At 42.4% G+C, this 25028-nt stretch overlaps 1 protein-coding gene and 1 long non-coding RNA gene across 2 annotated transcripts; one reads left to right on the forward strand and one right to left on the reverse strand.

Annotated features, from left to right (window-relative positions):
* The first annotated feature begins 2530 nt into the window (after positions 1 to 2530).
* On the forward strand, positions 2531 to 4518 carry LOC107210205. The gene is made up of 2 exons (XR_001523886.3): positions 2531 to 3093; positions 4048 to 4518. It is a non-coding gene; the product is annotated as an uncharacterized LOC107210205 (long non-coding RNA).
* Positions 4519 to 6017: 1499 nt separating this feature from the next.
* ZBTB21 (zinc finger and BTB domain containing 21) lies at positions 6018 to 17690 on the reverse strand. Its single transcript, XM_015640669.3, has 2 exons — positions 17012 to 17690; positions 6018 to 14191 (listed from the first exon to the last, which is right to left on the reverse strand). The coding sequence occupies exon 2, from the start codon at positions 14176 to 14178 to the stop codon at positions 11002 to 11004; it is 3177 nt and encodes a 1058-aa protein (XP_015496155.1). The 5' UTR covers positions 14179 to 14191; positions 17012 to 17690; the 3' UTR covers positions 6018 to 11001.
* Positions 17691 to 25028: the final 7338 nt, after the last annotated feature.

A 25028-nucleotide genomic window follows, 5' to 3' on the forward strand; every position in this document is an offset into this window, starting at 1 on the left:
AGATGAGGGAAACTTGGCACCGTCTGTTCCACCTGCAGAGCCCTGGCTTTGGAGGCTGGGCTGTTTGGGGCACGAGCCACTGGCCAGATGGATGCAGCCAGGGAGTTGTGGGCAGTGGCTCCATGTCCGGCTGCAGGCCGGGGACGAGGGGTGTCCCTCAGGGCTCTGCCTCGGCCCCGGGGCTCTTGCCTGGCTGCCCCAGTGACACAGACAGTGGATCCAGCTCACCTTCAGCACATTTACAGGGGATGGGAAGCTGAGCAGGGCAGGGACACCACAGGAGGGAGCCGTGCACAGGGACCTGGACAAGCTTGGGAAGTGGGACCACGAGAACCTCAGGAGGTTCAACAAGGCCAAAGCCCAGGTGCTGCAGCTGGCCCGGGGCAATCTCCGAGTCCCGGATTCACCAAGGTGGGAGGAGACCTTCAAATGCCTCAGATTAGCGCTGCCTCCCCTGCCACTCCCAGCACGGGAAAGTGTCAGATCTGAGATTACCCCCAGTCCCATGCTACAGAAATAAACATCAAAGCTTATAGTTATTCATAGTTAATTCATTTAATCATAGTTATTTAATAAATTTCATTTTTTTAAGCTGTGAATACAACAATTAATAAAAAAAAAGAGGGAGTATGTTCAGCCTGCAATTAAAATGACAAATACAGAAACAAATACATTGCAAAGAGATAAAATCAATACAAACATTTCCCACTGATTCTCTGCCTCTGTGCTCCATTTTCTACACATGAAAGGAAGAGAAGGTTCATAAGGGGCCATACATGCAGTCTAATGTGAGATTTGAAACAAGTGCTTTGTCAGAAGAGTGTGACAGTGCAAAATATGCTTAGTTTGTCAAAACTACACTTTGGCCAGCAGAGCTTTTTGCAGCGTTCCAGGACTCTGTGATGCCACCTTTATCTGTGAGTAAACAGGCTATAACCTTGTCTTTATTGAGATTTTATACCCTTGGCCTGTGGTGGAGCCACTGCACACTCCTCACTGACAGCTCTGCTGGCAGAACCAGACCTGGAAATCTTCATACCTGAAATGTGATCCCTCAGCATGTTACTCCTCATGGCAGAGGGGACCACTTCCCCTCTCACATGTAGCATTTCAGCCTTTCTCCCAGGACAGGTACAGCCCTGTTCTTCTGCCTGCTGACTGTGGCAGGTTTGCTCAGGAGCTGTGGGGCCAGGAGAGGCACAAAGCCAAAGCCAGAATATTGATCCCCCATGCCCTGCCCTCGTGTGCACTCTCCAGTCTGTTCTCTGCAGCCCCTGTCTAGGTGAGACTCAGCAGGTGTGACACATCCCATCCCGACTGAGTCAACACTTGAGAGTCTTTGTGGCAGCTGTCTGAGGAGGAGGAGGGTGATGGGTGTGCCAAGACATGGAGCAAGGGCCAGGTGGGACACCCAGAAGCCTCTTTGGAAGGTGATCAGCAGCCTGGCACCAGGGATGTGCCACCAAGCAAGCTTCCATTACTTGGAGACTTGGAGCTGGTGTGTGTTCAAGGAGGCTGGCACACGTCTGGCTCTTGATCTGGAATAACCCTCCAAGCTCGTGTCTTCCAGAGAACATCCTCTGCTTAATGAAGGAGTCTTGCTCCATACAAAAAAAAGCTCAGAGGTGATGACATCACTAGACCTCCACCTAACTGCTCTTATTTTCAGTTCATTTGCAAAATCAGGAGACATCTGACCCATCCAAACACCAATTTCTGTAAAAGAAAAAGTAACGTGTCCACCATGACCTCATAGTAGAAAAACTGCAATTCATTTAAGGTCATTTAGTTCTTCTTTGCCCAAATGCCTATATCTCTTAACTGCTTAAGAGGACACACTGCCAGGAGCTGAATGTTTCATTAGATCAGAAATTAGCTTTGTTATTAAAATACAGGTTTGGTCCTAAAAATGTCTTGAAAAAACAGCCATGCCCCATGAATGTAATTGGCTAAGTTTCAGAGCAGATGGGTCACAATGTTTTATTTTGACCAATCATAATTTTGAATTATGTGTTTGGATATAAAGCAAAGCTGCAGAGCCATGTTTCAATTCTATCTGAGTTGACTCAAGTGGGTTCACCCTGGAGACTTGTACTCGCTTTTGAAGCCCTTTACCCACCACTAATGCAGCCTATCATGGAATTGTGGTTTAACCCAAAACCAGAACACAAGGAAAAATAACAACATGTGGAAACAGACAAATAATGGCACCATGGTGTTTGTATTAACCACAGCCCACCTGTAGACCACCTGCTAATTTCATAAGTGTCATAATTTATAAGTGTCATTATTATAACAATTTTGCTTTTCCCTGTAGGGTCACACTTTTCCCTTTCTCCAAATCCAGCTTCAAACTGAAAGACAGCAGGTTTAGATTAGATTTTAGGAAGAAATTGTTCCCTGGCAGGGTGGGCAGGGGCTGGGATGGAATTGCCAGAGCAGCTGGGGCTGCCCCTGGATCCCTGGCAGTGCCCAAGGCCAGGCTGGACATTGGGAGCTCCTGGGACAGTGGGAGGTGTCCCTGCCATGGCAGGGCTGGCACTGGATAGTTTTTAAGGTCCTTTCCAACCCAAACCATTCTGTGATTGATACCTGGTAATTAATCTATTCTGAGTGGTCACAATTTTGCAAAAGGGACAAAAGCTAACAAGAGACATTTTGCCTGGAATGTCTCTAGCACTGCAATGGAAAGATAAGAAAATTATTTTTGGGTCTATTATTTTTTCTATGATGATAACTCTTCAAAAATACATTGACAAAAAAAATTTCAGTGAAATACTCTGAGTTTTTAGAAACTAAAGCACGCCAAGCAGCTTGCTTTTTTTGTTGTTGTTGTTGTTTTTTGTTTGTTTTTTGTTTGTTTTTTGTTGTTTTTTTTCTTTTTTTTTTCCTTCCCCTGTATTTTGGCTGCTGGATCCTGTTCTTTTCTCTCCACCAGAGAGCGCCAGGATCCCCAGAGGTGCTCATGCTGGGACTTCCCAGGGATGTGAGCTTCTCCCGGGCAGCACAAACACCCGTGTGCCCCTCAGACAAATGCGGGAGGACACTCAGACCAGCTGGGAACGTGGGACATCAGAAAGGAGAAAGGACTTGGTAAGTAGCAAAAGACACCTTCACGTTTTAGACTGAGAGCAGCAGCACGAATTTTGTAGGAAATCAACAGGCTTTGAAAAAATGTCTTCATCTGGAAGATCAGTGAAAATGCTTCCTTTCAGCTGGACAGGTAAGGAAATCCAAGGACCTGTGCAAATATAGAGAGAGGGCTTCACCTTCAGTGTGATGCTGTTTGAGTGTGATGGTGCAGTCTTTTGTTTCTGTCTCCTAAAGCCTGTACACAGCATCAGAGGCACACAATAGAGTATAGGATATCTCCATAAAACAAAGATTCTATGTGAGTCTCTCTCTCTTAAACCTTGTAGTAAATACTTGGTTAAAAATACCCGTTTTCAAATCTCATTTTAGTATCTGTGAATCTCCTCAAGACTTAGAATTTTATTTTTAGAGGTATTTTTAGAGGTTCCTCATGCTTTTAAAAAATGTATTCACGTGCCTTTACAGACCTCTGTCAAATTTGTCCTGATAGAAATAATCTGAATGTGAGATAACAAAGCAAAGTTTTCTTCTTGTGGCATTTGGCTGCTCAGATGATTGATGAGTAAAGAAGCAGCAAATACTGCACAGCTGTAATTGTCACACCTGGGGAAGCCCTCAGGATGTGCAGTCTTCAAAGCCTGTTCCAAGAGCACTTAACTTCCCCCAGTGAAAGACTGTAGAGGAAATATTATTAAATATCTTTTGGGTAGTTGGTTTGTTGTTTTTTTTTTTTCCTTAAACTGTTTCATAGACTTCATAGCATAAGTAAATGGATGACAAGAGCAATGGATGCAGTTTCTGTTAGCCAAAAAGGGTTAGAGGTGTCACACCACAGGAACACCTCGTTCATTAGGGAAGAGAGGAGTAAGTGGGAATGAAAAAGAGCCATATTAATCACAAATGACACCTTAAAATAGTGGCTGTTTTTTTTTTTCTTGCTGTTGTTTTTGGCAGGGTTGCAGTGTGCTCTCTTCTGTATCTTACATTCTCCTGCTGTTGTCATCGTACTTTCTCTGACCTCTTCTTCTGGCTCGTTGCCCTTTGTTCCTTCAGCCACCTGCCTGCAGAGCCTGCAAACCCCGGCATGGTCCCTTCCTTCCAGCAGCACCATCCCTGGATGTCAGTAATCCCAGCAGGTTTTTAACACCAGTGGACTTCACTGGAGAGATGCACGTGGCTGGCTGAGAGCCTGAGCCCTCGACTATCAGCTCAAGCTGATGACTACAGCCAGGGCTCCATGACACTGAAGAGCTGAATCCATCCCAGATCCTGGATTGACAAGGCATTAATAAATTGTTAAGGGTTTATCAAAACTGCAGAGGCAATTTAAAGCAAATTCTTTGTCAGCAGAAACTAATTCTCAATGTATTCTTTCAACATATGCAAAATGAAAGGGAAATAAAAGTCGTGTGTTGCTTCATTGCAGCCAACACCTTGAAAATTTTTATTGCCAGAGTATTTCAGGACTGGAAACAGAAATACTATCCCTGTTGGTCTAATAGTAAGGATGCTCCTGCATTTGTATATTGAATGATAGATGGAAATATCCTATGAATGGAAGAGTAAACATTGCTGGATTTGTTTGCAGACCAACTGTCTTAGAAGGGGACAGCTGGAATTAGAACAAAAATAACCACAAAACCAGGTGCAATGCTCATGGCATTATCAGTAACTTCTAATAATTTTGATTTGTTTCTTGAATTTTATGTGAAACACAGGCATTTTATTCTCTGGAGCATTTTCTGTGAACCATTCTAGCAGAGCTCAGTCCGTGCTGGAAGTGATGGAGAGAGGGCTCTGTGTCAGAATTAACTGGATGCAGGAAGAGCTGGAGGAGTTCTTATCTGAAAGGGGAAAGAGACAGCAAATTCTTTGGGGATTTAAGACTCTGGATGAATCAGAGAGCAGCTCTCCACCCTCTCTTTGCCTTTTCCACAGCTCCCCTAACCTGTGAGGGACAGGCCACGAGCCCTTTGTCCTCATTTTCAAGGAGAAGCCCACATCCTCCCAAGCTCAGTGCCCTTTTAACCCCTGATCCAACCATTTGGCAGAGCTGGTCCTTCAGCTCTGCCAAGTGTTCCACCTGAGCCATTGCTCCCTCTGGGAGGGCAGTGCACACACACAGGGACAAGTGCAGGGGTAAAAAGTGCAGGAGAGTGCCCAGCACATCCTCTGGGCAAATCTGATCCTCCCCACTGGAGATGTGGTGTCCCACTGACACCATTCCTTGACATCCAGGCAGGGATTTGCATGAAACCTGTGGCACATAACTCTTGAGACCTTGTCTCCTCTGTTAAATGTGGATGAAACTGGTCAGTGGGTCCAACCACAGGGCACACACGGCAAAAACGGCAAAACACAGCAAATGTGCAGTCCAAGAAGTTGGGAAAACTGGCCTAAGTGTTCTCAAAGACAGGTCACACCTATTGTGAAGAGAGGAACTGAGTAAACCCCATTCCCAAAAGATAAAAAAGATCATTCTCTGCTTTATGGGAATCTACACACTACATTCCCACACAGGGGGTTTTGAAGAGGGAAATTCATGCAGAAAAACTGGTTTGGATGAGAGAGCTGCCAAACACCAGAAACACTGCTGTGTCTTTTCAAACATCTGGCTCAGTCCAGTTTTAGATGGAGACACTTCTTTCCACAAATCACTGACTACACATGAAGCAGGATTTGGGCTGTGCTCGAGTTTTTCAGAGATTTGTCTGGTTTTCCTGTATTTTCCAGTAAAAGGTTCAGTGAGGCATTTACTAAAACAAACAAATCCCCATGATTTTAGTAGTGTACCAGTAGCACTTACATCCAACAAACAGGACAAAAGATGCTCTTTTACAAACTCACTTCCTACCCCACAGACACAATGGTTTGTACAATAACACCACCCTCTGCCAAGAGATTCCAGTAGAAGACACAGTGACTCAAAAGAAACAAAGTGTAAGTTTATTGGACGCCAACATTTCTTAGTCAAGATCTAAGTAAAGAAAACACACAGTAGAAAAAGTTGTACAAAGCAGCAATGGATTTACATTACATTAAAGAAAAAGTTGCAATAAGCTATTAAGTCTCAGTCCTAAAAAAAGTAAAAACTCATCCTGGTGTATTGAACAGATATAGAATGTATAAGGTATACAGGATTATAAACCCAGAATTGCTTGTCTTACCTCTATAATCCTTTAAAATGACAAGTGATTTTGTGTAACTAATTGGAAAACTCTCTAGAAAATATATTGGATAATTCCAATTTCTAGTAGGAAACTATTCCCCTGTACCCAAGCACTTAAAGTGATCCCATTTTCCTGCTTTTTAAAAAGGGACACTGTCAAGAATGGGCCTTGAAAGATGTACTTTATGTGTATTTTGCACTTAACGCTGCAGAAGAGGGTTTGTTCTGCTTTTCTGTACACATCTGAATTAAAGCTGCTGCTGCAATAGTGGGAAGCTTGTGTCTTTAAAAGGTAATGTGTACCACTGAGAGACTGGGAAAGGAAGAAGAGGATCGAGTCCTTTATTCTGGAAATAGTGAGAGGAAAAGCAACATGAAAAATCAGCTCAACCCACAGAATTCAGTTACATTTTTCAGACATCCTCACAACAACTGAGGCTGTCCATAACAGGATTTTCATGCCCAAGCAGCTCAAGTGTTATGACCCAATTTGTTCCTAAACTCTTCAAAATTATTTATTAATATAAAGTATTTCTAATATAGGTATATTCATTTTCTGTATCCAGCCTTTCTCTTGAGAGTGTCCCTTTCCATAGAGCAGTTACAGTACAGTTTTTCACAAGTCATTTTAAATAAACAAGAATCAATAACATTAAAAATACTATCAGGCTGTGTTCAGCAACAACAGAAAAAAAATATTTTAACACTGATTCAATAACAGCAACACTAAAAAAACCCCAACCAAAACAAACAAACAAACAAAAAAACCCCCTCCAACAAAAAACAACCCCCTAAGCTTGTTTTGATTTTCATCTAAATCTTCTGGTAGGAAAATGTAAACAATTTTATTGAACAGTATAGGCACATGCCAGATTACAGGCTCATGCCAGATATTTGCACCCTCACTGTTAGAGCCAAGAAATTAGGCATAGTCTGTCCTTATCCCATGGGAGGAGCTCATTTTAACACTGCAAGTTTGGAACAGCAACAGAGAGCACGCAGAGCTTTGGAGCAAACCCACATGTCCTGCTTGGGGGAAAACAAACAACATCAGGCAAAAAAACCCTCCTGGATGCTCCTGCCTGAACAGGAAACACAGGCCAAGCCTCTTACAGCTGTTTGGGGTCACAGATAACACACTTCAGTTTTGAAACAGCCCAAACTCTGGGGTCACCCACTTCACCAGGTTATCTCCTCCATCACCTGCCAAGGGGTGTTTTGTTCTCCCTTACCAAATCACCCAAAACTAGACACAGATTCGTTACTGGTTCCTGTGTTTTGCTGCCACTGCTCACTTTCAAGGTTGGTCATGGTCCCAGTTCAGCAATGAACTTGCACAGAACAATTTTAAAAAGGTTAAGACTGATCTTAATGGACTTAAGATAGGCTTAGAGGCTTTGCCAACACAGTGCCTGAAAGGAAAAAAAAGTCCCAAACCAAAATACATTTCATGGCTCAACACTGCTCCCCTGAAATGCAACACTAGTTTCCACTCCCACTGAAGCAGGATAGTTCTCTGAGATTTATCTGATAGGTTATAAAAATAGCAAAAAAAGGACAGAATTATAGATTCTAGTCTATATATTAAAACATCTGCACATTCCTGTCACAAATTTTAGAAAAAAATGTAGAACACTTTTTTATATTTAACAAGACCTCTAACTTTGTGTCACTTCAATACACAGCTATAAAGTTAAACAAAATATGATGAAGACAGGCTTTTGTATCAATAAATTTGCCTTTTATTTTGGCTGTGGCCAAACTAGACACTCTTCAAAAGACTTTTATTTATAAACAAGCAACTAACATTTTTTTCCCATAATTTAAATTTTAAGACATATATTAAAGTTATATAAGTGGAAGCATATTTATTCCGTATCCTCCAAAATAAACACTTCTATCAAGGGCCTGTTAAGATACTGTATAAAAGCTAATAGAAAACCAGAACTGCTATATAAACATCTCATATTTAAATTTTAGAGATCCTGAATTCCTTTACTAAACAACAGGAACTGAATGTAAAAAAAAAAAAATTTAAAAAGAAATAAAAATCACACAGAACACACTCAAAGTGGAAAATAAAACTTTAAAACCCCCACCAAAACCAAAGCAACTGAAGAAAAACTTAGGAGGCTGTTTAGGCCAAAAATATTTTATGGATTCTTTATAATACCTAGTACACTAGGAAAAAGGCCAGGGTTTCTTCAAAGATGTTGCACAAGGTTTTGATTTAAAGTGTGTAGCACAGAGCAGAATCCCAGCTAGAAGTGACCCAGCTGAGCTGGCTGCCACCTTCCTTCAGAAAGCACACTGAATTTTAAAAGGCTTTAGCTCAACTTTTAGGCTGTTGTGCAGAGGAATCACTGGGGAAAACTTAGGAACCATTCTACAAAAACACGTTCATATTTTATACACACAGATTTCTTAAATACATATAAAGGGTACTTAGCAAGGCTTTATGTTTTCTGATTTTTAAAACCAGGTTTAAGTGCAATAACCATTTTATTTTGAAATTGTTTCTGGTAAGAAAGGAATTCATAGTCTTATTAGGTGGAATAAAAAAGTCAGCAACTGGAAATGTCACTGTTAAGCAAGTACCTTGTTTTAAATGCAATGCCACTGAAAGAGTTTAACTGATACTCAAGCAAATTAGCCTAATCATACTCAGCCACAGTTTGCCTGAAAGAGGACAAAAAAAGAACAACATGTTACTTTCAGAGGTGTCCAGCAGCAATTTTAGATCGTAGTAAAAATGAAGCGGAAGAGGCTTGAAACTAACATTGCAATTGTTTTGGCAGCTGAAAAGAATCAGGGGTCCATCCTGAGTTAATTCATTCAAATTTCCCTTACAAGAAAAATAATATCTGTTGGGGGAAAAAAAAAAATAAATGGTGGCACACTTGGCTTTCACTGAGAAAAATCTGGTGTGTGCCTAAGGGTGCCCATCCTCAGATTCTTAGGAGTTACACTTGTGCTTGATTTTGCTGAATCTCAGCATCAGCTTGCAATTCTACTTTTTGAACTTGGGATACTGAAAAAACAGTTACACACATGGTTACACAGGGAATCCAAGCCTCACTCCTGCTCCCCCTGAAATTGGTGACCAAACTTGTGCTGGTTTCAGTGGACACAGATTGGGCTCTGACTCAGCAGTGTGGAATTACATCCCCCTTCTCCCTACCCTGCAGGGGAAAGTTGGTCAGGATCATAAACACTGTTTGCATTATTTGCAAATCATTCTAACCCACCACCCCTCCACTAAGTTTAAATTCTAGCAGAAGAATTTCTCATTGTTGGTTCACCTCCTACTTCTGGGTAAATATTTCCTTGACTTACAGAAAAATTTGGACCCTTACTATAGCTCCTGGTAAATATGTGTGATCCTACTTACACTAAATGCTCCAGTTGGCATTTGAGGTAAAATAATGGAACCACAGAGAATATCTGCAGCCCATTATTACCACAATTTTCAACAAATTGGAAAATTGCAACACAGTCACATATGCTAGAAAGCGGCAGAAAGAATTACTCTATATGCATTGCATCCATAAAATACAGTGATTGTAGTGTGATTTTCTCCTCTGCTTTGAGCTGGATATGTACGCTTAATACAAATTTCAAATACATCTTCATTTATACAGGTGTCTATATAAATATTTACATTTTTATGTTTTGCTAAAACATATCTTTGTACTCATGGCCGAGCTTATTACTTGTGTTTAGAAACACAACTCATCTTCTGTCCCTTAATGAGCTCTCTCTTGTTGATTTAATAATTATACATTCCTTTGTAGTTAAAATTACAAACAGTTGTACAAATAGTGGAAACAAAACTATGAAACTTGTCTGACATCCATTCAACCTCAGTTCATGTTATAAACAGTACCATTTGCATTATGATGGCTGTTACACAATGACTTCAGCTACCCAAGTATCCATAGGAAATTAGTCTTTGGGACATTATATAAAGCAAAGTACCCCCTCTCTCAATTTTCCTTAGAAAGTTATAATTAAATGGCTGAAAGCAGGCTTGCTGCTACTTCTTATATAAAATCTTAGTAATAATATTGCTGACTTTAGATTCTATTTTAATTTGCACAAGTTCCATACAACAACAAAACAATTCTATGTTCCCTTAAAATAGCAAACATTCATATCCAATAACATCAGGATTACTCAAACTTGAGGTTTATTTGTTATTGCTAAAGGTTTCTAAGACCTAGGTCAATACAGCAAGACACTCCAACCACTTCTTTCCCAACTGCCAGTGCATGGCAACCACTTACATGGAGCTTGTGTGTGTTGGTTTCTTTTTGAAAAACAAATTATGACGTTGGTTACAGTATTTCACTACTATAAGCTCACAGTTAGAATCCAAATTGTTGTTTCTCTTTCGTTTAATATATAACTTTATATATAATACACACGCACACACCAACATCACGGGTTGAAGATCCATGCATACAATCCAGATGCAATTGTATTTCAGTGTCAAATGAAATAAAATAAAATTTATTCTGTTACTATTAGATCCCAGACCACAGTATTTTAAATTACTCTGCTTTCTACCTACTAACCAAGTTATACTTTTCCCTAATCTCCAAATCCAAGCAGCATCACAAATTCCAGATTTTCCATCATCATCGTTTTGATCCTCTTAAATGTGTAGTCTATGTGGCAGGCCTCTGAGATCCTGAACACAGCCCCCCCAAACCAGCTCTGCAAGGGTTCTGTTAAAGCTAATTGTGTGTCTGTTCGTGGCTCCAGAGGCTGAAAGCCGTCTTGAAAGTCCTGTGGCAGAGTTTGCACATGTACTGTCTCTTGAAGGTGATTGCCGAGAGCGGCGGGGCGTGGTAGAAGAGCGTGTCCGACTCCTGCGGCACGAACAGCTTCTCAGTAGTACCGGAGCTTTCCGGCAAGCCCGTGGGGCTGTCGGGCTCCAAAGGCTGGATTTTGGGGAGTGGTGGGGGTGGGGGTAAGGGTGGGGGTGATGGGGAATTAGCTGGTGGACATATCTCAGGCTCCTTGTTTGTGGACTCCTCCGCAGCCTGGGACATGTGAGACTGGAAGTGGCTCCAGAGCCGGAAATTCGTTCGGAAGGCCTTGTTGCACACGTGGCAAATAAACGGCTTCACGGAGCACAGGAGCTCCTGGTGACGCTCCAGCTGTTTGCGTAAGGTGAAAATCTTCCCACACTTTTCACATGGCCACAAACTGGGATCTTTCTTGGAGACTACGTCCTTAGGTTCCCTGCTCGTTTCGGTGACCTCGTCCTCTACGTCATCTGCCGGCTCTTCTTTGATCTGGATTTTAAACTGCTTGGAAACACTTAAGTCTTCAGGCAGGCATGAAGAGTCTTCAGAATCAAAATTGATTTGTTCTGACGAATCACTGAACACACCGTCCTCCTTTGCAGCAACGAAATTGTTCATTTTATTGGATTCCGACTGCGGAGGCAGCCGTGACGAACTGGTGATTTCTCCATTGTGATCCATGAGAGGCAAAGAAAAGTTCTCTGATGGAGCCATTGTGTTCTGATTGTGAACTTCAACCTGATGACGCCAGATACTGAAGGATGATTTGAAGGTGCGCATACACTCAAGGCAAGTCAGCTTCTTGTACTCACACTTGCTTTCATGCTCGTGCTTCAGCTCTGGAGAAGAAAACCTAAGGCTGCAGTAAGGACAGACAGTGGCGTTTCTACAGAGTCGCTCGTGGTTTCCCTGTTCGATAAGTGAGGAGAGCTTGGCATTGCAGAGACGGCACTGATAAACCTCCTTGTTTTCCACTGGGTTTTCAATATGAATGTGATCTTTCTGCTTAGGAGCCTTGTTCCCTCCAATGGGTTTCTCCCCAGGGTGCATTTTTATGTGCTGTTTGAACTGGGAGAGGAAACGATAAGCTTTCCCACAGTAGGTACAAATATAGGCTCCTTTGGTTCTTGACCTTAAATTCCTTTTGATGACTTGTTGTGCTTGTGAAGCAGACTGACCCTGAAAGCTCTGCTTGCCCCGTCTTAGCTTCACAATCAGAGCTTTTTTGATTTCTCTCTCCCTCACTATATCGATCAGTTTTCTTTGGAATTTTTCATCCAAAAGGGCGTGTGAACTGGAAGCTGGTGAGGGATTCTTCACGATTCCATGTTGTGTCTGGCAGTGCGTCCACACTTTGAAATTGGTGTGGAATCTCTTGTGGCATATGTCACAAGCATAGGGCTTCTCTGGATTGTGATACATGTTAACATGGCGATGAAGACCTGCTGTTGATCTGAAAATTTTAAGGCAGTGTTTACATTTAAACTTTTTATTTGGTCTTGCTTCTTCCATCTCGCTGTACTCATCTTTACTGACATCAGAATCAGGGAAATCAGCATCAAGGTGCGTGGGGCTCGAGCCTTCCTCAAAGTTCTCTTCTGAGCCAGGAGAACCCTGCTCATCTGCCTTCAGCTTCTTGAACGGCAGCCTCCTATCGTCCTGGAACCTCCTTTTCACTGGAAGGCTGCTGGGTTCCTTACGGTCATCCTCAGTTTTAAAAGCAAAGTCTTTGTTTGCTGACGCTGAAGCATCACCCACTGTAACTCGTATGATTTCAGCAGGATCTGAGAGGGGACTGCTGGGCTCGGTTTTGATCCGCACCTCCGAGAGAGGGGAAGCCACCTCCCGATCCGTTGACTGAGAGGCACTGAAAGACCTAAGGCGATGTGGGTGTATTACCTGTGGCTTCTCATCCAAGGCTGACTTCTCTGATGACTCTTTTGAGGATGACTTTTGGGATGCAACATTAAATGTCTTCTGGGAATCGTTAGTTCCCGGTGAGGAGCACGAGGATACCTGTGCAGGCTTTAGGTCAACAGAAGGTGAGTAAATAGGAACCTGGCTGTCCATGGACAGTGACCTTCGAAGGAGACTTTTTACAAGGGGCCCACTTCTGTCAATACTTTGGTTTTCTGGGCCAGACCCACTAGATGGGATTACTAGCCCTAACTTGGAGTAGTAGAGTAAATTCCTGTCTTCCCCTTGACCATTTCCTTTTCCTGCCTCTCGCAACAAAAATGTGGATTCCGCTGCCCCACGCAGAGACAAGACTGGTGGACGTGGTCTTTTCAAAGACATCTCTGCAACTTTTCCTCGCAGAAGCTGAGCGCTACTTCCTGGCTCACCGCCTGCCATTTCTTTCTCTGCTAAAGACATCTGTGGCAGCACCATGTTCCTTTTCACTAAAGCACCTCTGCTCTGATCCTCCACAGTTACAGAAGTTTCATGAACCTTTGAATAGCTCACAGGGCCTTCTTTCAGCCACCTCCTTTCAGTCAGTGATAAGTTGTGAAGGGTTTCAGTTGCTTTTGTTACCTGTGGTCTGCCACTGGCCTTGACAGCCACGGAGGGTGAAGGTTTAGGAGTATGGCTTAAGTCATGTTGTGTTTGATTTACGCTTTTTGCTTGTGCTTCAATTCTGTTCTGACAGACGATGACACTTCTCTTCTGAGAACTACTTTCATCTTCATCTTGATAGAGTATTTTTTTTATAGGACAAGAAGGAAAAGGAGCTTGAGGACTCTTGGAAACAATGTTTGTAAGAAAAGATATTCCAAGACTGTAGCCCAGTTCTTGCACAGCTGCAAGGCTGCCTTTCTCAATGAACAAGGATGAAGAATAAATGTAGTTCAACACATTATCAAAAGCATCTGGCTCACAAAAGTCGAGCTGAAACACTGACTGAGACTCATTCTCCTTATTTGTGAACAGAGTTTGGAAGTATTCACTGCTGGCAGCCAGAACATTCTTATGAGCTCGGAATTTCTGGTCTCCTACGATCAGCACAACGTCACACAGCTGTCCCTTGAGACGCTCCTCGTTCAGGGTGCTCAGGAGGGAAATGGCATGTGCTGGATTTATGTAATGCAAGAGCCCCTCCATGATTCCGATGTCCCTGAAAAAGAACAACAACAACAAAGCTGTAGGTTGCCTTATATGAACTGTAACTGTTAGAGGCAAAGTAAACACATCTCCTGTACTCTGTAGACTGGCTAAACCACCATCAAACAGTGATTAAAGGAACAGCTTGTGTGGAGGAAAGGTTTGGGAATGAAAACACCACTGCTAGCTCCAAAAAAGCACAGGCATGGGAAGAGCCAGCTCATCTGCCCACTTTCAAATATCCTTTTAATTGCTAATCTTACACCAAGGATATTACACCTAACTAGCTGGGGAATGGATGGATGGATGGATGGATGGATGGATGGATGGATGGATGGATGAATGGATGGATGGGCGGGCTGTGTCCTTTTCCTGTAAATACACCTTTCCACAGGTAAGAACAGTTCCATCATTTTACTCTTGATCATCTCTTTTTCTGTTTCAGCTTTATGAAGATCTGTCTTGACAACTGGATTGATAAACTCTTGGATCAGGTATCTAAAGCTTAGTTATAGCAACTTGCCTTTCTGAGGCTAAGCAACCCTAACAGTCTCCTGCTGACCAGACAAATGAAGGGGGTTTTGTTGTCACTTTTAATAGGATGATGGAAAGGGCATTAATACTGGAAGAGAGAAGGAAGCAGCATTATTGTCTGTAACCCAAATTCATCATGTTTACTTATGCTTAATAAGTGCTGTTAATATCTACTTCTAACTGTATGTGTCACTTAAAACTGCACTGTCAGGATCTGGTTTCTGGAAAATGTCAGTTTTCACTGAAGTATCCCTGCATTGCTTTGCTCAGGATGAAAAGCAATCAGAGAACTGAAATCTCCATTTCATTCATTGGCATTAAAGCACTTTATGCCCACAACCCATATATCTGAGAAACAGTTACCCTTGGTTGCATCCAAGAGTACAATAAGCACAAATTAAGCTGCAGTGCAGAAATCTCCATGATCCATATGCTTCAAAACACAGCCTACTCCATACTGCAGGATGTCTTGATAACTCAATATACTGCTTCTGATGAGAGCTTAACAAAAGAAGATAACCAGGCTCTAAGTTAAACAAAGAACTTCTTTGGAAGGAGTTGCAATTTATATATCTGTGCACAAGAAGACACACAGAGAAATCAACAATATTAAATTCTCTTATTTTTTTCACAGACACTCTCTACACTACCTCCATGGTGGTTATAAAACAAGTCAATGATGTGTCTGTTAAAAGCAATTCTCTTATATTTACAGTTGATTTGAGAAACTACTTTTTAGATTAATTTGTACATGATGTATGCAACTACAATGAAAAGATTTCACTGCTCATCAGCTTACAAGCAAAACTGTAAAGTTTATCAAAATAAAAAAAAAATACTGAGAAACTATAACCCCATGGTTAATAAATGATGATGGTAAATCTTAAAACTAATGGGTATAAATAAGTGATCAAAGTCTAAATTGCTATTAATGAGAAATGACTTAAAGGATGCCACATGCAGTGTCTCAGGGCACTGATCTTATCAAGGACTGAGCTACCACTTCTCCACCTAAAAATACCAAATGAGTTCATAGTGACATGGCAACAGCAAAATCAGAATGCTGTTTCCTCATCAAATCAGTCTTAACTGAGTATTTCAGTGCCTTGCAGTGTCATTTCATAAACACTAATTTATCCTTAATTCACCTTAGATAGCTATAATGCATAATTCCCCCACACCTCCATCTATAAAAAGCAGTGCAGTCAATCTTAATTTGAGAAAGCAATCTGGCTTGTTTTGCTTTCTGTGTTTTATTTAAGAAGACTGGAAGGATGGAGGTGGGGGTGTGAGGATGGTGGTTCATTATCCTCCTTTGTGGATGCCACTGCAATTTAAAGTGGCAGAGTGTGACTGGCCCTAATCCAGTGTCATGGTCTGAGCACCCATTAACACTTACAGAGTTATAACTGGTGCTCCAGGAGGGCATCTTTCCCTTTCCCTTCACCTGGAAGAAAGTGAGTTTGCAAACTCAAGTGATTCCTCTGGGATGCATGCTGCAGAAGGTAAATGGAGGTAGCAGATCAACAGAGCTTAGAAAACTTTAATTGTGGTGTAGAGACACCCAAGAGAAGCTGCTGCATAACCCACACTTCAAGGACACAGTGGAAATAGAATGCATTAGTCAAATGTTTTGAAATATTTTAAGAGCTTTCATTTTAATCTGCTTTGCCCTTGTGTTTTTAAACCTGGCAGAATAAACACCATGTAATTACTGTGTCCCTCTGCCCACCTAATGCAGCAGTGCAGTGTAACCAGTAGAGTGGTGTAAAACCTGCAGGACTAAAGCAGAACCCAACAGTCACCCATCCTTCTGGCCACAGTTTCCTTTTTCATTCCTCTAACTACTCCAATTCATCACACTAAACAGCACAGACATAAACATCCCTCCCTGTCACGCTCAGGGCACAGTGAAGGAGGCTCTGGTGCAATGTAACTCTGTCACTTTAACAGTAACCAAGGCTGCTGCATAAACAAATGGCAAAGGACCAAATCAATCCTCCAAAGGCAGCTTTAATCCTGGTATTTCCTAACTCAAGCGTTTGACTTTCAGCTTAATAGCATTTAGACACAACAGGCAGAAATTAAACAAACAATAGCAAGAAACACATCAGAACTGTTTTGCAGAACCATTTTAAGACATTTACTCAGATCACGTGAAAGATTGAAATGTTTAGAAGTAGAAAAAATAATCAACCCAAAGAACATTTGAGTACAATGTGTCAAAATTTCACTACATGAACACTTTTCTGTAACAAAGTTGATCCAAGACATCCCTGCTCTCTTGTGTTCATCTTACCTGCACACTGCAGGTCACTCCTCCTTCAGCTGTGCCAGTACAAATATTTGCAGGCCTGTATGACGTAGCAGAACAAAAAATAAATAAAGCCCCAACACTATTTCTTTTCAAATGCTGGTCAATTTTTATAGTACACCACATCAGGAACTATTGCACTGGCAGAACTGAAGAGGCAGCAATAGGAACAGCCGTAGGAGGACAAGAACTGGTTCTCAAAGCCAGTGCTTGGCTGCCGGGGCTTAGCCCCACACAAAAGCTTCCCTGGCACAACTCTGGCAGTCTCCTGTAATACCAGGTTTGGTTCCAGCTGTTTGAGTACTCCTACTTCTCAGCTGCAGATAACCATTTTTTTCCAGCCACCTTCACTCCTGACTGGAAACAAAGTTTTCGTCTTTTCTTCCATGATGTTCAGGTGACATCATGGGAACAGCAGGAGCGCATCAGAAAATCTCCCAGTCTGTATGCAGGTGCCTCGTGCCACAGCAGCTGCTGGTCCTCAGGAGGAACAGTGACTAAATTTATACTCCAGATCCAGGAAGGCCCAGTGCAGCAGGAACTTTCAGGAGGCCAAGAAGAAATTTTAGTGACAGCCCTCACAGAATCACAGGATGGATCAGGCTGCAATGGACCACAGTGGTCAGCTGGTCCAACCTCCCTGCTCCAGCAGGGTCACCCCAGAGCACACAGCACAGGATTGTGTCCAGATAGGTCTGGAATATCTCCAGTGAGGGACACCACACCCTCTCTGGACAATCTGTACCAGTGCTCAGTCACTGCTGAGGAAAGTTCTTCCTCATGTTCAGGTGGAACTTCCTGGGCATCATTTCTGCCCATTCCTCTTGTCCTGTTTCTGGGCACCACAGAGCAGAGCCTGGCCCATCCTTTATCCTGTAGATATTTATACATGTATACACACAGATACATACACATTAATGAGGTCCCCTCCCAGTCATCCCTTCTCCAGGTTCAACAGGCCCAGCTCCCTGAGCCCTCCCTTGTAAGAGAGATGTTCCAGTCCTCTAATTCCCTCCACTGATCTCAGAAAACTAGATTTCAAAAGCCTAAGTACCATATTTGGTATAAGATTGTTTTTATATTTTGTATTTTGAACAAGGATAGAAAAAGGTGCCTCTACTATTTCAAAATAACTTTTGTAAAACAAATCTCATGAAAGCTCTTCACAAGGCTGAAAAAGCTTAATCTTAGGCCAAACAGTTTCTTGATCTTCAACAGCAACCTCCCTTTGAAGTGGGAGTTCCCCTTCCTTTCCTCTGTTCCTTACTCACATCTCCTCCTCCCAGCCCTGTCCTACTGTCCCCTTCCTTTCACCTGCTCTGCTGCTCATTTGATCTTCCAGTGAGTTGATTTAATGCTTTAAAATTAAGCAGGAAACAAACAAATAAACAAAACCATTCCAAATTTTTAGATCTGTTTGCTATTTTATAGGATAGGGAACTTAATCAGCTCACTGAGAGGTCAAATGAGCATCAGGGTTCCAGCAAGAGAAGCCATGCACCTCCCCATTCTTTGTCAGGAAGTTATTCCATCAGCTTCCTCCAGCTGGAATTTCACCTTTAGAAACAACAGAGACACTGACTTTACAGCTAAAACTTTACAGACAGAATCAGGCAGGTATTTATGTGTGGTTTCAGTGTAACAGCTACACCCTCAAATACATGAGCAACAAAGAGATGATGTTGCCTTCTGACTGGCAGTGGGAAAAATGATGTTCTGAAACCTTCAGTGAGATGCAGTATTGCAGGAAGGAGGTGCCAGGGCTGTGAGAGAAGCAGAGGTTGGAGGAGAAAACACACAGAAGAGACAGACTGAACAGGGGTCTAAACAGGGAAAACACACAAGAAGCATGGCAGGGACAGACCCACTAAAGAAAGCAAAGAAATGTGGATTATAAAACTCAGCCAAAAAATACAAGTGACTTCCCGGGGCATCCTCTGGGAAATGCAGGAATGTTGTATCCATTTGAGTGCTTTTCTGAGGATCTGATGGCTTTGACAATTCTGGTGCTCTACCAGAACAGTAGGAAGTTCCCTTACCTGTCATATATTCAGATGAAAAAGGAACCTACACTGCTTAAGCTTCTACTCAAGGACCCTATGCTGGATTTTATGACTTGAGTTTGACAACAGTTTATAAAATGTCTCTTCTCCCATCAACAGCCTTTGCAACACAGATGATCTCCCACATCACATACAGATTTACACATCCCCCTATATACCCCCAAAACCTGTAGGTAAAAGCTGCAAACCCACATAGGAATATTGTTTGCATTTCTATAATCTTTTTTCTATCTGAATACTTAAATAATTTCTTGCTGCAAGTTTGGGGATTCTGTCTTCCTGGATTTAATGAAATGAGATCTCACTGCTATTGCTGTTTTCCACTGCAGACAGCTCTGTGAACTTTCTCCATGAAGACAAACGTTTCTCATTTATAATAGGTCAGCAGCACAGAGAGACCCACTGGTATGAAGGCAGGCACAAAATCAGATAAATAACATGCTTGCTAGCGTGTAAAATTGATGGACTAATTTCTACCTATTTATCCTCCAGACATATAAAAGCAGAAATTTAGGGAGAGAAAAAGATGAAATTTTGTAACCACAGAATTACAGAATGGTTTGGGGAGGGACCTTAAGGGTTATCCAGTTTTAAGCCCCCTGCCATGGGCAGGGACACCTCCCACTAGACCAGGTTGCTCAGAGCCCCATCCAACCTGGCCCTGAACGCTGCCAGAGATGGAGCAACCTGTGCCAGCGCCTCACCACCCTCACAGTAAAGAATTTTTTTCTAACACCTAATCTAAACCTACTCTCAGTTTGACTATTCTGGAATCTATTTTGCCCTATGCTACGGACAATTAATTAGCAGTTACCCTGACACAGACATGAAATTCACTTAGAAATTAGAGGCTACTTTTCACATTCAGATCATACCCTCAGTTTCATGTTCTGACACTTAAAATAGCTCCCCCTGACGTGCAGCAAACTACAGAATGTCAGAGTACAAAGCTCCTCTTGTCATTCCCATTCTTGTTTACAACCCAGCAGCAGCTCAGGGTGCAATTTCATCTTACTCCCAGAGCAGTCTAACCAGGGATTGCTCCTGCAAGGAGTAGCCCATGTCTCCTCCCTCTCTGAGGAAAGGCTGCCTTGTGCTGGAGCAAGGAGCAGATCCAGCTAAAGGATGGAAGAGACAGGGCAGGGAAATGCTGCCTGGGAGCTCTCAAAATTCTTCCTGAAACATTCTGTGAAGATTAAATCAAACACAATTCAATAAGATATTGGTCCTGGCCTCCATGACTCGACTAAAAGGTGTGTAACTCAGCCTGAAAACTGCTGTAAACTAAACCAAAATACTGAAAGTTTAAAAACACCTCACCCTAGGAGTTCTTCATCTTTTATTCCCTTGAAATGTTTATTTTGTAACACAAAATACAAAGCAACATTTGCTTTGTAATGTTGCAATTAAACTCTCTGAAGGGACAAGTCTGAAAGGCTCCAGGGTCATCAAATTTAAACACCTACAGAAATCTCATCCCCAGAAATATTTCTTGTCATTTTTTTGGTAAGAGATGCATGAAATTTTAGGAATTGTAGACCAAATCCGTACACTTGTACTATTTCTACAGGTTGATTTTATTGTTTTATTGGCAATGCTGAGATATACTTATCAAATGGAGTAATATTCAGTCATCTGCTTTACTAGATGAGACACATTAACTGGCCTAATTCACAATAAAAACTTGTCTACACAGAGCTTTTAATTTTGCTGGTATAGTAAAAGTGACAAACCCTAATTGTGGTCGTATTTCTATTACCCTAATGGTGCTTTTTACAGGCACAGTGTATTTTGGATGGGAAGAGAAGCCACAAATCCATGTCAGGTACTTTTCTATCAACAGAACAGTGTTTACACTAAGGTTTTCTTTAAGAAAATGAGACACGAGGGAGAAACACATTTAATCTGAAAAATGCGGAATATAAAAGCTGAGCCTAAAAAATTGCTGAGTGACAAAGTTATGATTCAGGGATTGCAGGTATCTTCCTCCCACTGAAGGGATCCAAAGAAAATGTCATTCAGCCATCACTGATTCTGGCCAAGGTACTGGGAAGAAGATACAGGAAAGAGGAAAAACAACAGCAATTTTACCTGAGTTTTACCTTAAGAGATTTACAAAATCATGACTGGCATGTGCAAGACTTTCAGTTTACTCAAAGTCCACAAGAAACTGAAGGTAAGCTATGTCTTACATAGTTAAAAAAAAAAAAAAATTAATTTAAAAATCCAGCTCCATGAACAAGAGCACTGTATTTTCTTTACTCCTCAAAAGTATTTATGAGAATGGAGATGGCCATATTTTTACTGTAATTCCAGGAAATTTGGCCCTTAAGCTCCACAGCTGAAGGACTGTACTCAGAGCTATGTCTTGCTACAGAATAAACAAATTCCTTTTGGTTATGACAGACTGAGTGTGGCAGTAATTAGAAATCACTGCAATTCTGCTGCTTTTCCTTCCATGACTTTTAATTTACATTAACAGGGGCTTTGTGAGGCATATTTACTGTTCCAAGAGCACTGTTTTTCAGAAGTGCTCTGAAGATACTCACACATATGAGGGGGTGGAGGGGACACTCACTGGGCTCTGTGTCAGAACTGTCCCTGCAATAACCACAACTTGTCAGAGGCTGAAGAGAATGAATTGCAACCTAAATATTACTCAACACTGTTCAGTAGTGAGGTAGGATAAACCTTGGATAAGGAGATTAATGGCCCCAGATGAAAAAGAGAAAAATATTTCTTCCTTTACCAAAGAATGCAATTTAATTGTATACAAATAACTATTTGCAGCATTTTAAAAAAATACATGTATTTGGCCAAAGGATTTTTCATGCCTTTTCGTCACAGACTGCATGGAAAGAACTTGCACAAGAAAGATACAGTGTTTCACTATCTCTCAGAGGGAAAACCCTTCAACAATCAGGACCAGGGGATTTCAAAACATATTTTTGATGGACAGCAAGACTGATGAACTGATGGGGGTGGAGATGGAAGGAGCTCAGGAAGATTGAAAACTTGCTCAACACTTTCTTTCCTTGTTCATAAAACATGCCTGAGCTGTTCCAGAACAGCAAAATACATAAAGTAGTCAATAAGAAAAGACAACAAATTTCTTTTTATTTCACTGCTTATTGAAAGAAAATGTAAGAGAACTGATGTCTTTAATATGACCAGTAGGAAAAAAAATTCAAAGCACCACAGTACAAAGATTAATATGAAACTACAACAAATATTTGGGAAGGAAACCCCCCTGCACAGAACACCTATTTTAAAGGAAGGCATATTGCAGTCTTGTCATTTGCAGCAAATGACTCTGCTGCTTCTGAAGACTTGTGCTGCTTTCTGAGGATCTCCGATCATTACATGAGATAAATTTCAAAATGAAGGCGCTCAGTTGCTCAAAAGTTTAATGAGAGCTGAAATTGTTGCAACTGGAGCATGTGACTCAGAGCACAGCCCCTCCCAGTGCAGAACAAACCTTGTGCTGATTACAGCCCAACTTCCTCTCCCCTCTGAGTCCACACTTGGTCACACACTGAAGTTATCACCATTTTGCAGATAAAGTGAATTTCAAAACCCTGAGAGCTGCAGAGGGTTAGTTTTTAACAGTAACTGCTTCACAGATCCTGAAGTTCAAAACAAAACTTCAATACATTAAGAAAGCTCAAGGCTTTCTGCGAAGCTGACCTTTTAAATCCAAATGTTGACCTGCCCCTAACTAATTCTGAGCAAAGTGTGATCAGCCATCACTACAAAGATGATCAGATGATCACTTAATTATGTGTGCATGTATTCTCTAGAATCACACACAAAAAAACTCCCATGAGCTCAGAAAACCTAATTTGTTAGTAATATCCAGCTTCTACTGATCCAGAGGGTTCTCAGTGTGAGATGGACGTGGCAGAGTGTCACCCTGGCACTTGGAACCTACACAGCAGGAACAAGAGGCACAAAAGTTCACATTTATCACTGAATGTACAGCACAAAAAGGACTTTGGGAACTTCTTAAAAGCTTCTGCCTGTTTTATAGTCAATAAGAATACTAATATGTGCTAAAGGATAAGCTACCTTGAACATTAAAGCAGAATCAGGCGAGCTCACAAGTGGTGAAAGCCCCAAGGAATTCTGGTCTGCAGCTGAAAACTCCAGAGGTTCTAATTTGTGACATCTCCCTGCAAGCCTCTACTGAGAGCATGTAAATGACAGCTCTTGAAATGGTCATGATCCAGTCAGGATGGGTGGACTTTCCACAGGTAAACAAAATATTCTTCAGAAATTACAAATCTACAGCATATGGGTGAAACACATCTAAAAGAAAGGGATGTCAGATGCCCTTTCACCCAAGAGATGGCCACATAATGTGGGGATTTTTTGCTAACAAGGTTTATAAAAACAGTTGCTTAAATTTGCTCCAAACTTCCCCTCAAGAGGATCAGCATAGCACTGGTGGAAAATTTTAGTCAGAGCACTTTGTCAGTTTGAGCAAAGTCAGAACAGAACACTAAATCTACACATAAAACAGTACTAGATTTACCTGCACTGTGTATTTACTACTCCTGATTTAATATCAAAAGATGTCCTGAACAAAAATACATTTTAAAAAAATCTAGTTTCACATTAATTTATCTAAGGATAAAATATTAATTTTAATTTAACTACAAGATACCCGGTGTATTCACAAAAAGCTCTGTGATTGTGTAATTCATCACAATCTCTTCTTGTATGTACAGCCTACCTACCTCTTACTTCTACTGGGAGTCCAACTACAAAAAAAAAGGAAGAGCTACTAAAGCAATTGCTATTTAATTATTAAGATGAGCTTACTCAGCACACACACACTCCACAATTATTTCCTGTTTAATAGTAACTCCTTGAAGTTTTTCTCCTGTTTATTTACATACACCTCATCCAATCTGAACACACCATCAGCTTGGACTTCAGGCAGGATTACAGTAAAGTTCTGACAGCTGTGACCAGGTAAAATAAAAACTCCCCAATTTTCTGCACAGGCACAGCCCAGCACTGAGGAGTTCCCCACCTGGCTGAGAAATGTGCTTCATTCTGCTGATGAATAATCCAGCCCACGAGTGCTCAGGCCAGCAAAGCCACACTTTGCTTACAGAACCACAGGATGGGTCAGGCTGGAAGGGACCGCCGTGGGTCATCTGGTCCCACCTCCCTGCTCCAGCAGGGTCATCCCAGAGCACACGGCACAGGATTGTGTCCAGATGGTTCTGGAGTATCTCCAATAACAGAGACTCCACACCCTCTCTGGACAATCTGTCCATTGCTCAGACACTGCACAGCAAAGTTCTTATGTTCAGGTGGAATTTCTGTGCATCAGGTTCTGCCCATTGCCGGGCACCACCGAGCAAGAGCCCGGACCATCCTCTGACACCTCCCCTTTCTCTACTGACAGACACTGATGAGGTTTGGATGAGGTTTGGTACCTGTCTGCACTTACACGCGGGGATCTCGCTGGGGGGAGATGAAACGCGCTCTCCCTTCCAGACACACCGGGGAGGAGCCGTGTCACCGAGCCACGGCCCTCCCGGCGCCTCGCTCGTGTTTTAGAGCTCGGAGCGGAGCGGGGGAAAGAGCCTGGAGCGGCCGGCGGAGGGGGAAGCGCCGGACCCTCACACCCCTCAGGCGGCCGGTCCTTCTCACCACCGGTGCCTGAAATCCCTCACACCACCGGTCCCTCACGCCCTGCGGCGGCCGGACCCTCGCGGCCCTCACGCCCGTTGCAGCGGGTAACGGGCTCCTGAGGCGCCGCAGCCCAGGGAAGCCTGAGGTCGGCGCGCCGCTTCCCGCTCCCCCCCTCCGCTCCCGACCCGCCTCTCCCCGCCTTCCATCCATCCTTCCCTCCATCGCTGCCGGCCGCGCTCATGCGCCCTGAGCGCTTCCCCCGCGCCTCCCCCTCGGGGCTCGGGCCCGGG

This window comes from Parus major, chromosome 1 (genome assembly GCF_001522545.3).
Source record: "Parus major isolate Abel chromosome 1, Parus_major1.1, whole genome shotgun sequence".
Lineage (NCBI taxonomy): Eukaryota > Metazoa > Chordata > Aves > Passeriformes > Paridae > Parus > Parus major.

Coding starts and splice junctions, on each gene's coding strand:
- ZBTB21 (XM_015640669.3), bottom strand. CDS start 14,178: ATGGAGGGGCTCTTGCATTACATAAATCCAGCACATGCCATTTCCCTC.